The sequence below is a fragment of the Nomia melanderi genome, chromosome 6, assembly GCF_051020985.1.
Source record: "Nomia melanderi isolate GNS246 chromosome 6, iyNomMela1, whole genome shotgun sequence".
NCBI lineage: Eukaryota > Metazoa > Arthropoda > Insecta > Hymenoptera > Halictidae > Nomia > Nomia melanderi.
In genome coordinates this window covers 19,124,922-19,137,665 of record NC_135004.1, presented here as the reverse complement: position 1 = coordinate 19,137,665, position 12,744 = coordinate 19,124,922, and the positions used below count along the sequence as shown (strand labels likewise).

At 48.1% G+C, this 12,744-nt stretch overlaps 2 protein-coding genes across 7 annotated transcripts; one reads left to right on the top strand and one right to left on the bottom strand.

The window, feature by feature from the left end:
- Positions 1–20: 20 nt before the first annotated feature.
- Positions 21–4,998, top strand: LOC116430084 (uncharacterized). Of its 5 annotated transcripts, none has more exons than XM_076368472.1 (3): positions 21–377; positions 526–2,589; positions 3,709–4,998. In XM_076368472.1, the coding sequence occupies exons 2-3, from the start codon at positions 1,023–1,025 to the stop codon at positions 3,735–3,737; spliced, it is 1,596 nt and encodes a 531-aa protein (XP_076224587.1). In that variant the 5' UTR covers positions 21–377; positions 526–1,022; the 3' UTR covers positions 3,738–4,998. The 5 variants fall into 5 exon arrangements, 4 of the variants coding, with proteins under 4 accessions (XP_076224587.1, XP_076224586.1, XP_031839612.1 ...); XM_076368471.1 differs by having other exon boundaries at positions 486–2,589; XM_031983752.2 differs by having other exon boundaries at positions 21–729; positions 868–2,589.
- LOC116430083 (alkaline phosphatase 4-like) lies at positions 2,986–9,196 on the bottom strand. Of its 2 annotated transcripts, XM_031983750.2 has the most exons (8): positions 8,509–9,191; positions 7,677–7,780; positions 7,000–7,220; positions 6,717–6,909; positions 5,686–5,852; positions 5,297–5,608; positions 4,410–4,839; positions 2,986–4,162 (listed from the first exon to the last, which is right to left on the bottom strand). In XM_031983750.2, the coding sequence occupies exons 2-8, from the start codon at positions 7,759–7,761 to the stop codon at positions 3,945–3,947; spliced, it is 1,626 nt and encodes a 541-aa protein (XP_031839610.1). In that variant the 5' UTR covers positions 7,762–7,780; positions 8,509–9,191; the 3' UTR covers positions 2,986–3,944. The 2 variants fall into 2 exon arrangements, with proteins under 2 accessions (XP_031839610.1, XP_076224585.1); XM_076368470.1 differs by lacking the exon at positions 2,986–4,162 and having other exon boundaries at positions 4,183–4,839; positions 8,509–9,196.
- Between the last annotated feature and the right edge of the window lie 3,548 nt (positions 9,197–12,744).

Here is a 12,744-nt window from a genome sequence, read left to right as displayed (position 1 = left end):
AGTTTTCGGTCGATAAGAAACGCACGCGTCTCTGGAACATTATACGGAATGCTATAGGATACGGAAGACATTTCGTTTGGTTTGTTAACATAAATGTAACAATATAATATGCATATATGCATATCTAGTATGCATTTGTACACGATACGGAAAATTGGCGGTGACCGTTACCACACCGCCATCTCTCGATAGCATTGGGCGATGCGTACAATGTGTCGTAGGTAAATACATTTATCGTTTCGAACGTTATTGCCGGTCCCCTTATTGACACTCGATCGCGGCACGAAAAAGTATTATTTGTCGCGCGATGAAGATGCAGAATGCGATTATTGTTAATTGATGCGGTAATTTGAAAGGACGCATTCGTCGTTTACAAGGTAAGATGCTCTGACGCATAAAACTCGAGTTTTCGTATTGAAATGAACAGCTATAGATTCCGTTCGATTGAATTTGTTCCGACTACGAAGAGAGTGAAATGTTATTAGAGCTGGATCTGCTTGGTAATCGCAAATGAACAATGTACAGACACTCGAGGCGCGCAGCTTGAAATACCTTGGTCCGGGCAATGGGCATAGTGCCCACGAACTAGCTGCTCCCCGACAATAGATCGCGATAGACTTTGACGGATATTGGTGGTGCATCGTACAGATTGCCCTAGGCCTGCACAGGTTGCGGACTTGCGTCGCGATTCTCTGTATTCGTCTACGTTTATACGTTTAGCGCGATACGGTAAGTTTCGTTGAAAATTTGTTCCATTGGTCGGAATTTCGGAAAATATTTGTATAAAATCGAAATCTTCGATCGCCACGCGCACCGCTTCTTACGACGAGAACAAGACAGTTTACTTTTTATTTCGGACATTTTAAGATGAATCGTCGATTCGGTTGTTTCGACGATTGAGCGTTTCAAGGAAATGCGAAGAGGAACAGCGAAATAAATGACGCCGCACGGGAATTCGATTCGATCGAATTAAACGAGACGTCTGAACGATACAGATTTCTGGCCAAGCAAAAGTGGGAAGCATGGGCCGTAAGAAGTGCCGAAGTAAAAGTTGTCGGTTATCGAAAGCGGACGGCAACGGCCGTGGTGGCAACGCGAGGAATCGTCGGGACGAGAGTAGAGCGAAAGAGGAGGACGCTCGGTCCAAGAGCGAGGAAATTGGAGCCGATCGCGCGAGCAACGTCCCGATCGACGTGCACTCGCGACTGAGTTACCCTTTGATTCGCGGACGCTCGTCGGAGGATCTCGAGACATCCTGGTCGATCGACGAGAGCGACGAGGAGGAAACGAGGTTGGTGTTGACCGTTAAGCCTCGATTCGTGTTCGTGCCGAGCCTTTGCGCGGTTTGCTTGGAGAGGTCGAAAGTGTTTTGCGAACGCTGCCGAATGGTCTCGTACTGTTCGCCGGTGCATCGCGCGCAGGGGCTGCGGCAGCATCGCGACTTGTGCGGACCACTGACGGAAATTCGCTCGTCCTTCGCGGCCTCCATGTCCGTCGAGTCGGAGGAACGGCTCGACGCGGAACGGTACAGGGTGTACAGGTTGCAGTTGCTCGCGATCCTAGAATCGAAGAGCGGCAGGCCGTTGAAACTTTGGGAGAGGGAGATCGTCCTGTATCCCCGCGTCTGCCGGATCTGTCGTCGCTTCTCCGAGGATTTCGAGTGTTGCGCGGCTTGCGGCATGGAGTCGTTTTGCCGGCATCACCGGCAACCGCACGACGAGTGGTGCAAGGAGTTCCAGGTGCTGCGAAGGTGTTTGTTTTTGCAGCACAACCACGGCCACGTCGATCCGAAAATTCCGAGGGGGCGAGAACGGCTCGCCGGCGGCGAGCTCGCGCTCCCGGGCACCAATTTCGACGAGTTGACGCATCGCGTGTACGGAGATTGCTCGTATTACCGCGAAATGGACTGTTACACGTATGCCATGCTGTCGCACGTTTGCACGATCCCTCTGACCACTCTGTACGCGATGCAGATCTGTTGCTCCGAATGGCGAGAGAAACCGGAGCTGAACGTGCACGTGCTCGGGGCGGAGTTTCAATTCGAGGGTGTAAACTTGCACGTTTGGGAGCGGATGTTTCTTCACTTTCTGCCGAAGCTGAGAAGGCTCCGATTGGCACTGGTCGGCCCAGAGCTGGAATTGCCGAACGGCGTGCCGGCGAATCTTCTGTCGAAAGTGAACCTGTGCCCCGAGTGCAAGGCTGCCGATAGGCTCGTGGACGTTCGGTTTCGACCGAGAACGCTCTATCACGAGTTCGTTCGCGACAGAGTCGAGCACGCGGAGGGGAGGCCCGACCTGATTTGCGCGTTTAATCCCGGCCTGTACAGGAAAACAGGTTTCGCGGGGGAGGACACTTGGCCGGAAACGATACGAGAATTTTCCAGGATGTCGACACCCGTCGTCGTCACGTCTTACACGGCGAACGAAATCTTTTGGGAAATTAGTAGGATCAAATCTATCGATCGCGAGGTCGAGGTTCTTTTGGAACCGCAACGAAATCCATTCGCATCGATTAAACCGGACCGGAATTTTGTTAGCGACGACACAAATCCACTGATATACAAGAATTATTACGTCGCTATAGTTGCAGGTAAATCGATTCGTTCGTGAGTTGCTGCTCGCGAAAAGCGACTCGTTAAAAGCGTCCACTAAAGACTGGCTGTCGCATTATATCCGGTAGCATCGCTCTTCGTTCGAAACGTCGCGCAGTTTCCTCCAACTTTTCTCGTCCTATTCATCTGTCGTATCGTTGTCGAGTCTTTTTTATTTCCGCAGATTTACAAACGCGCGAATCGAAGTTTGCACCGCTTCCCTGCGACGCGTGGTTGTCGAATAGCACGGCGTCTATGCAACCACTTGTACAGTACACTACTCGTTTACCTAGGTACGTAGTTTTGTCGTAACGTAAGAAGGAGGAAGGGAAACGCTCTCGTATCGAGGCGACGCGAATTTCATATAGCACATATGTACATATCACAGACGAAAATGCAATCGATCTCGTGTATTGATATTGAAACAGCGAATTTTTCACGTCGTTCGCACAAGATTAATTACCTACTGGCACGTTCAAAATTGGCTCTATGAAAATAAACGTTTGATCGCGCAGTTATCTCTCTCTCTCTCTCCCTTCTCCGTCTACCTACTTACGCATTCATCCATCCATCCATTCATCGGTCCTCATTTGCATATCTATCTATGTAGGTATCTATCTATCTATCTATCTATCTATCTATCTATCTATCCACCTATCCATCCATCTACCTATCATCTAGATAACTAGTTATCCGTCATTCCGTTCATCTATTTGTTTGTGTCTGATGAAACTTGTAGATTGCAACGAGTAACGAGCGCATTATTATTCATTTATTACGCATTAGTAAGGTTGCGTCGGTGCGGACAAGTAATGGAAATCGCTAGGCAACGAACAAATAATCGGACATGTTCGAATCCGTAAAAATATCGTAGTTGAGCAAACGAGTACCGCGTGACGCGTATATAGGCGCCGAGAAGGTATTCCTTAGCCGCGATCAGCTCGGACGAATGTTCGGCTCAATAATTTTTCTCGATGTAATCGTCGATCGTTGCGTAACGTCTAGGTAGGTACGTACAGGATGATTTTGTAGCTTTGTACAGGCGTAAATACAATACCACGATCCGTATCAAGCGCCTTATCTACTACGCTGAGATACCTAACTTGAATTATTTACAGCGGAATATCCCAACGACGTATGGGAGTAGTTTCCAAGTGTACGGAACGACGAGACCCGGAACGTATTTGCCCTCTGAAACGTATTGTCCCGTACGAATACGAGCTAATAATAGAACGCGCGTGGAACGAATGGCACGGAAGGTATTAATAGTATCGAAACAAGGGTGGAAAGAAGGAGTGCAGGAACGAGCAAGTGATATTCGAGTAAGTATGGCAGTGTTGCGACTACCGAAGGATTAGAACTGCGAGGAGATCAAGAGGAGGAGCATTGTCGATAAAAGAGCGAACAAGAGGCAACTTTCGTGTGCGGTTCCCAAATTGGTCACTTGGTAAAAGTAACGATGATACGCATCGTCGCAATGAGATGGCCAATCGTTGAAGCACGCTGCGTACGCTACCACGTGAGCGATGTAATTTTGTTCGAAGGTACCGCGAATCAAGTGGGAATACGGACCTGAAAGAAAAACCAATTTTCTAATCGACCATTCCGACTTCCGACGCGTTGGATGGCTCGAACGGTATTGCGCGAATAGCAATCACGGGCGGCGTGTAGAAAGGCAAAGCGATAAGAAAGGGGGAACCGAGAAACCAAGAAACGATGGATGCGGGCAAGCGATGACGGATGGCGCGGTGGTTGGACAGGGGAAAAGGAACTGGAGGAGGTAGAGTTGCCGCGTAGTCGGAAGCTGAGCCGTGCTCACCTGCTGCATAAACACCGACGTCCTCTCCGCCGTGCGTTTCGGTCTTGATGTATATACCGGCCATATGGGCGTAGAAAGGTTGGTCGCGTGTCCGATCCTGATCGAGGTCCCTCCAAGTTTCGTTGACGTTGTTGCTGTCGTTACGTCTGTGATAAAAGAAACCCGGCCCATTGGCATAACTGAGCGTCTCGTAGGTCGTAACGTTCGATTTGTTTGGATCGCTGCCGAACCCAAGAATATCGTTTCCCCTCTTCGGGTAGCCATTCATCGTGAACGAGTGCGAATGATCGGCGGTTACGATTATCAAGGTTTCTTCTAGCGAGACTTGTTGCAAGGCTGCCAGTATAGCTTCCTCGAGCTCCGAAACTTCTCGTAACGCTAATTTCGCGTAGTTGTGGTGATGAGCTATATCTATTTTGCCACTTTCGACCTGCGAAGCGTCGGAAAAGACAAAGATACGACACGGCGGAACTTTCGTAGCGAATGAAAATGTTGTCGGTATTTCTATAAAAATACCCTCGAAAGTACATGTACAATACGGAAATGTTTTCATTGAAAAGATGCCAAGAATAAAAAAGAAAGGAAGTAAGTGTATGTCTGCATCGCGACTTCACCGGCTTTACTTAACTTTCCTTCACTTTAGTTTAGTTTAGCTTAGTTTAGTTTAGTTTAGTTTACTTTAGTTTAATTTAGTTTAGTTTAGTTTAGTTCAATTCAGTTCAGTTCAGTTCACTTCAGTTCAGTTTACTTTACTTTAATTTGTTTATTCGTTTGTTTGTATACGTCGAGTTCCGTCTTTGAAAAGATAACACGTATCTGCGTAGTTTTAAAGGTTCTCTGAATTTCATAGCGACATAATTGAAAATATTTCGAGGAATGTTGCTTACCATTAGAAGAAAACCGTTTTTGTTTTTCCGAAGTAGCCGAATTGCCTGTGTAGTCATATTGGCTAGACTAGGTACTTGATCCGTCTTGACTGCATGGTAAGGAAGATGACTGGCCGCGAAAACTCCGAGAATTTTCGAGGTGTTCGCGATGTCGATGGACATCAATTGTTCAGCGTCGGTTACCAGTTTTCCCTCGGGATTGTCTCGAGTCCACAGCTCGGCCAGATTTAGACCGTCTCCTCTGACGCATGTGTCCGGATCTATGGGATCCATGGGCAAGCCCAAGTGTTGCGCACCACCGCCCATCATTACCTGAAACGGAACAGAGTTTCGACCAAGAGATTCGGCAAGAGTGGACGAGCAATGATAATTTACGGTTCTCGTCTTACTTGAAATTTCCTTCCAGGTTCATCTTCGATCAGCTGCCTCGATATATCCTTTATGCAGTACTTGTATGGCTTTGGAATCGCAGTGTCGCATTCCCAATCGCGATTATTGGTATGCGCGTACAGAGAAGCTGGCGTGGCGTGCGTGATACGGGTTGTAGTGACGAATCCTAGATCGAACGATTTCAACGTCTCTGAATAGTGCGGAGGTTCCTGTCGGTTTCAGTTGGGTGGGAAAATAGAGCGAAGCAAGGATCAGGGACAAGGTTTTCCACTGCGGTTTCCGAGCGGCAAAGAAAACGGTCGTTATTCCAGTGGAAGAGTTAGAAACGTTACGCTGGAAGCGTTACGAGCGTTACGAGCGTTACGCCCTATATAAAACGGAAGGTCGACTCGTGACCTCCCGCGACGTGTCGTTTTCGCGCTCGTTTCGACAAGGTCTATTCGATACTGATGTTTAACGTTTAAACACCGGTAGTTGACCATGAGCTGGCCCAGCCCCGGTCGTCGCGGCGCGGTGAGACGCAGGGCAGTGGCAGTGACAGCGCGTCGGATGCGTATGTACCTTTTATCTACGAGCATTGCGCGTTTGATACTATATTCGGTTGCGATCGTGCGCGGACACGTATTTTCTCCTGCTTTCCCATCATCGGTTGGACCGGCGAACGAGCATCCTGGCGAGTCACGCCACCATGGCGCGTCATAATTGTAAGTAGAATCTAATTCCAAGATATTCCTATGCAAGTTCGTAGTCGCCTCGCGTGCATTTCATTCTTCCGTCGACGTTTGACAGGTTTTCCGAATGTTCTTTTCTTTCGAGTATTTAGAGTTTCCCTTTCGAGACGACGCGCGACGCGCGACGCGACGACGAGAGAAGAGGCGAAAGAAAAGGAGAGAAAAGGAGAGAAAAGGAGAGAAAAGGAGAGAAAAGGAGAGAAAAGGAGAGAAAAGGAGAGAAAAGGAGAGGAAAGGAGAGGAAAGGAGAGAAAAGAAGAGAAAAGGAGATGGCTAGAAAGTAGAAGCGGACGACTCACCAGTGTCCATGCCCGCTTTTTGCGCCCAATCCGCGACCGTTGTCACTTTGCTCGCCTCGTTTACGGTTTCGTCGCAATGATCGTATTTCGCTTTACTATCCAAACCGATCATGCTGTAACGACTCTTCACGCCGGAAAATATCGCGGTGGCAGTTCCAGCAGAGTCGGGTACTTGTTTGTCGGTGTTGTACGTCTGCGAGTAGAAGAGGAAATTCACGTATCGTACGCGAGGAAATTGATACTCGCGTTGCACTCGTAAGCGCGCGCACGAGCATTTACGTACCTTGGCGAAACCTGTGTTGGGGAACTTCTCGAAAGCTAATTTATATTCTTCGCCGCTTGTGCCCTTGATTTGACCTTTGAATATACGACCAGCCGTGATCGTGGATATTCCCATGCCGTCTCCGATGAATATTAGAACGTTCTTCGCGCGGTTTTCGTTGTTTCGATACGCCAGATTTTCTTGAAGGTTTTTCTGACCCGACTTCAGCCAGAAGGACATGTCTAAAGGAAGACGTATCGAATCATCGCTCGATTATATCGATTCGCGTGTGCGTTCGAGTCGGCCGAGGTTGCAAACGACATTACAAGTACTCTCTCGATTGAACGTTCCATGTTACCGATATCGTGCCGAGAAGGCAACTTTTCCTTTCAACTTTGAACCGTGAAGCTAATCGTCCTCGTAACAGAAAAATCTATTCCGGTAGGAATATTAACGTTGCGAGTGAAACACGTCCAATGGAAGTGCAATAGTTTGAAAACATTGATTCATTCTAGACGCGTCAGATGCGAGGATCAACCAAATTCGATTGTTGGACGCGTCACCGACTACTCAGACCGTGTCAAGAGCGTCGGTATCGATACCGAGACGGTTCACGGTCGATGCTGGTGAATGATCGTAACCAAGTAACAGTCGTTGCGATGCGATTGTTACGCGCGACCGCGAATGTAACGACAAACCTTCGTAAGTGGTCGAGTCTCGAGGGAGTGCGCTGGAGCCGAGAAATCCCACGAGGATGTAAACGATTGCGGCCAGTCGATTCATATTTGGCAAACTTGTGGTTCTGCAAGAAAATCAAAGTCAAACGAATCGCATGCAATTGGTTTCGTTTCGTGGATATCTGTTGTTCGAAACAGATCGAAAGTATCGTGCAGCTGAATACGCGTTATCGTTTCGGAGAGATGGGCGGCACGATAAACCGAACGGAATTTTATTATAATAATCGAGCGAAGCCGTTCACGGTGGTACACGGCGCGTTGGCCGAGCCGATACCCGTACATATCGTACGCGTTTCATCTCGATCTCGATCGACGCGTATTTTGTTCGTACGGTTGTCGTTCGTAAACCATCGGTCCTCGAGGGGTCGGCAAAGGCGCGTAAGACTAGCACCGTCGATGAAAATACGGCCAATCTTGAGTTGGTAAAAGCAACGATAACGCGACGGTTAAACGAGCAAACAGACGGCCGGACGAGAAGGGTCCGATCAGCAGCGGGCAGCTCTCTCAAAGGGGTGTTATTCGGGTCAGTTGGCGACTCAACAAAAACGATGCAACGTCGCGATCGCAACGAGGATGGCGACTCGCCGATACGGTGGAAGGATACGACGCGTGTATCGCGTATTTCCGGTGGAAACGAGAAGAGACGCGCGAAAGCAGTTGCAAGCCGGCGCAGGCACCAGATCGAGCACGACGAACACTCGGCATTTCGGAGCCACGAGTTCCCGTGAAGCGGAAACCTTCGCTGTCGGAACACGCGAGAGTAATAGAGAAGGAAAATTGCCAGTCCACGTACCTTTTGTCCGTAGTTTGGAATCGATCCGAGAATCTTATGGCTCCTATCGAATAGGATGTCGTCAAACACGTGTTCCGAGATGGGCCATAGTTGAACGAGAGCGAGGCGAAACGCGGAACGCGAAAGGCGAAAGGCGAAAGGCGAAAGGTGAAAGGCGAAAGACGAAAGAGCCAAAGTTGGCCCGGCAAGATTTTCTTTCGAATTCGCGACGATTCGAGGAAGTCTCGACGAGATCTAGCGGACACGCACGACTCCGGAACGGAAAGGCGCGTAACACGTATGCCGAAGATCGGACGAAGGGACGAGAAGGTTGTCGGGGTGACACGAGAGTCAAAAACCGTATCGTCGATCGGTTCGATTTTATCCGACTGTTATTACCCGACTGGATCGTGGTACCGTATTAACGCTAATACAGCGCCACCGAGCAAGTTTGTCACTTTATATAGCGTTTCAAAGGCCCTGGTAGATTGTACACGAGGTGGAGAGCGTGCAAGGGACACTGAGAGTACGGATTCTCTAGGTGAGGAGTACTCGGGGGAGGAGGGGAACCCCTCGTGCACTGTTAATCCAGGCGTAATTGAGCAGCTCGGTATCCGTACCATCGTGTCTTATGGCCGCGACGGATTAACACGAACGCGGCTCCTGAAGTATCTTGCGAGCCGCAAACTCTCGCGCGACTCTGCTCGATCTCTCCTTCTTTTCTTCCCTCCTCTTCTCCTTCTCTCCTTTCCTCCGTTCCTCCTTCTCACAGCTTCTCTCCCTCTATCTAAATATCTATCGCCGCCTCTATGCGCCTAGGTGCCTTGCTTCGTTTGATTTCGCATCGTACGTAGATATCGATTCATCCATATTTATTCCAAACTTACTCTCCGATAATCGAAAGATCATTGGAAGAACTCTAGTTTCTCGGAAGTTGACATCGAGATGTTCTCGGTGATTTTACGCATAGACATTGGCTGCGCCTTTGACGGATCGGTGCTCGTCGAATCGACGCGAACCGAATTGAATTAAATTGAATTTGAATCGAATCGAATCGAATCGAATCGGATCGGATCGGATCGGATCGGATCGGATCGCATCCTATGGATCACAAGTGCCGTGCATGATCGTTCGGCGGAGAGAAAACTCGACGCAGCCAATGGCAGAATCGGGACGGGCCCGAACCCCGAGAGGTGAGGCGCAAGCTCGACGTTTGGTTGGTGCAAGATATCGGCGTGCGCGCATTTGATTTCCTTCGCTTCGTTTCAGCTCGTCATGCTCCGACCACGTGTAGCGCTATGACACGCTCGGCTTTCTTTCTTGACTCTGTACCAAGGAATTAGTGGAGGTACCTTCGTTACGGTCGCTGCGTGATTCTTGCTGGCGATACATTTGCGTTGAGACAACACCGTGATCACCGCCTGATAATAACCAAGCCCACGATACACCTGAAATTTCTTGGCTTCCGTTTACCCCTGGCCCCTTGTACCCTTTCCTCTTCGAATCCTCTCGTTTGCCTTATCGAGCGTCGCGTGAATCGCATGAATCGCGTGAATCGCGTCGACTCCAGTTTGCACTTACGATTACATGGATTTCATTTGATGCCGGAAACGTTGAGAAAATGACGAAGCAAAGTCTGGAATCTATACGTACGAGTCCATCTTTCGATACTGTTCGATAGTTTCTCGCGTTAACGGCACTGGACTCGAAATTGAGTAAACCAGACTAGGCATTTGGTTGACTAGGTGGATTGGCGATCCGCTGTACTCTTGCGATTAGCTGTCGCCTCGGATACCGATCGACGCTTGCTTGTCGTTAACATATGCTCATGGCCGTGAACAACGATTATACGCGATAAGTGTATACTTGAAATATCCGAGAAGACGACTTTCTTTGGGCTCGATCGAGTAATAACCGAAGAATTATAATTCGTTTATTTTTCCTCGAACAAACGACGGTCCGAACACGCCGCTCGTGCCTGTTGGTATACCTATAGGAACAAACTCGTACGCAGATATCCTGCGCAACGCTTGTATCGTATTGTGGTAACACACAGCCATTTGCGTGGCAACAGGTAGACGATAAACACTTGTTTGCCGTTCTTCAATTGTACTACTTTCTGTAGCAGTCGACGATTGCGACAATTTTTTCTTTGACGATAGCCTATTGGTACGTTAGAAGAACGACATTTACGAGTTTGAGGACGCAAAGCGAGGCGACGCGACGCGACGCGACGCGACGCGACGCGACGATTCAGCTTTCAACCGGGTGATCGCTCGTTCGGGTCGATGGGATCTTATCGATAAGAGACTACTTGAGAAATCTGATGAAAGACGACCAGTTTCACAAGTTGTCAGCTTTGCCTTGAATGTCGCATGGTTTATGGGTAACGCGAACTTGTTCGGATTGTATTGTAGAATAATTAGAAATCTGCGTTTCAACAATCAGATATTTCGAAAGAAAATGAAGAAATAGGCACGGGAACTCGTCGAATCTGAAAGGAATTGCAAATGATCGAATAAAAATAAATCAGTGACGGCTGCGCGAAGATAACGCGAAGATAATGCAAAGATCACGTGAATCGCTTGTAATCGCGATTGTCGCGCGGCGTGGCATAGCGTTAGAGGAGATGACACGAGACACGAGACACGCGTGAAATTGCGAAAATGAAGGAAACCCGAAGACGATCAAAGTCGGAAACTCTGGCTGGATTCTCAAAGTAACGTATCGAATCGCTCTCCCTTTGTAAATCCGATTCCCTCTGTGCTCGATTTTTCATTTTCTCTGTAAACCACCGATCGAATTTCCTCCGTTTCGTGTTTGTTCCGATCGTGATCCGTCTATCGCGATCAATTTACGACCGTTGACCAATGTTGTTCTCTTCCCACTGATATTTCCGAGTTCCAAATGTACGGTTTCTCTCTATCGATCTATCGAAGGTACCAACACGGGTTCGATCGATTATTCAAACGGTGGAAAGGGACCGCAAATTAAGAGCAATTGGAAAGAGAGCTACGCATCAGCTACGTTTTCCTCGTGCAAAGATGTATAGAGAACTACAATATAAAACACCTATATCGTTTTCCTAGAATCAATATTGTAACTAACGTTAACGTTTGAAACGCGTTCGTCGTGACGCGTTCAGCTTTATTGCTGTTACTACCTACAGCGTGTGTACGCGGTAGTACAGTATAATGCTTGGAAAGCTTACGATTTCCTCCCATTACGCGAGATAATGAGCCTAGTATCGTATTTCGTAGCGTTTATGGATCACGGGAGACGCGTTAGCACGTGCGTCTACTTGTTTACTCTCAAGGAAGAGATTAAACCCGTTGAAAATCTACAACCGACGAATAAGATTGCGATCCGTTACGCGTCAGTTGTGTCGTCGGTATATGACATTCGATTTCTCGTATCCACTATTTACTCTCGTGCTCGGCGGATTTTTTTCATTTCCGTCCGAACCGATTTCCTGTCGTTTCGTCTTCGCGTCTTCGCGCCTTTTGCGAAAAGTAGAAGAGATGAAAAAAAAGAATGTCATTATTATCGTTGTTCCATTTGACCCAGTAAAGTCCATTTCGGTCCGAAAGTCGTCTCTCGCATCTCAATTGGAGTATAGATCCCATATCGGAATATCTTCTGCAAGGACCGCTACAGTTTCATTGACAGTTTTTCAGCCGTTTCAAAGTAGAAACTGTACAACACCGATGCACGATCGAATACAATGTAACGCGACGTGACATCGGCGACGTGACGCGTGTGACGCAAGGCGATGTAAAGTGACGTCACGTAATGCAAATCGACGCTACGTTGAACCGGTACGTTACCAGGTATAATAGTTTTCACCAAGAAAAGTTAACCGTTTGTAAGCATTTGTAAATTACGCGGTCGAAGATCGATTTTTGATCAAATAAGAAATTCTTTTGACACGGAAATATTAGAAATGCGTCAATTTACCTGTGCCGCGTTACGAAATCATCGTGATTAGGTTTGGCCCGATTTTATCGGAAAATTCAAACGCGCGCGCCATCGGGTGGTTCTCCTCTGTTCCGAAATAATCTCGAAAGATTCTTTCTCCGAGAAGATTGTTCTTATCGGCTGGTGAAATCGAGAGGAAGCGTAACTGCTGTAGTCTTCGGAAACGCTGTCGATTCTATGTAGACGATAAGAGGCAGGTAAGGTATACTCCGACAATGAAATAACCAAGCCCACTCTGACCGTGTCTCCGGCGCAAAGTTCGCCGAAATATTGTACGTA

Excerpts from the sequence above, each read along its gene's own strand:
- LOC116430083 (XM_076368470.1), bottom strand. The coding sequence starts at position 7,761 with ATGAATCGACTGGCCGCAATCGTTTACATCCTCGTGGGATTTCTCGGC. Across the intron at positions 6,910-6,999 it reads CCAACACAGGTTTCGCCAAG|ACGTACAACACCGACAAACA; the intron begins GTACGTAAATGC and ends TTCTACTCGCAG. Across the intron at positions 4,840-5,296 it reads AAAACGGTTTTCTTCTAATG|GTCGAAAGTGGCAAAATAGA; the intron begins GTAAGCAACATT and ends GACGCTTCGCAG.
- LOC116430084 (XM_076368472.1), top strand. The coding sequence starts at position 1,023 with ATGGGCCGTAAGAAGTGCCGAAGTAAAAGTTGTCGGTTATCGAAAGCG. Across the intron at positions 2,590-3,708 it reads TTACGTCGCTATAGTTGCAG|CGGAATATCCCAACGACGTA; the intron begins GTAAATCGATTC and ends AATTATTTACAG.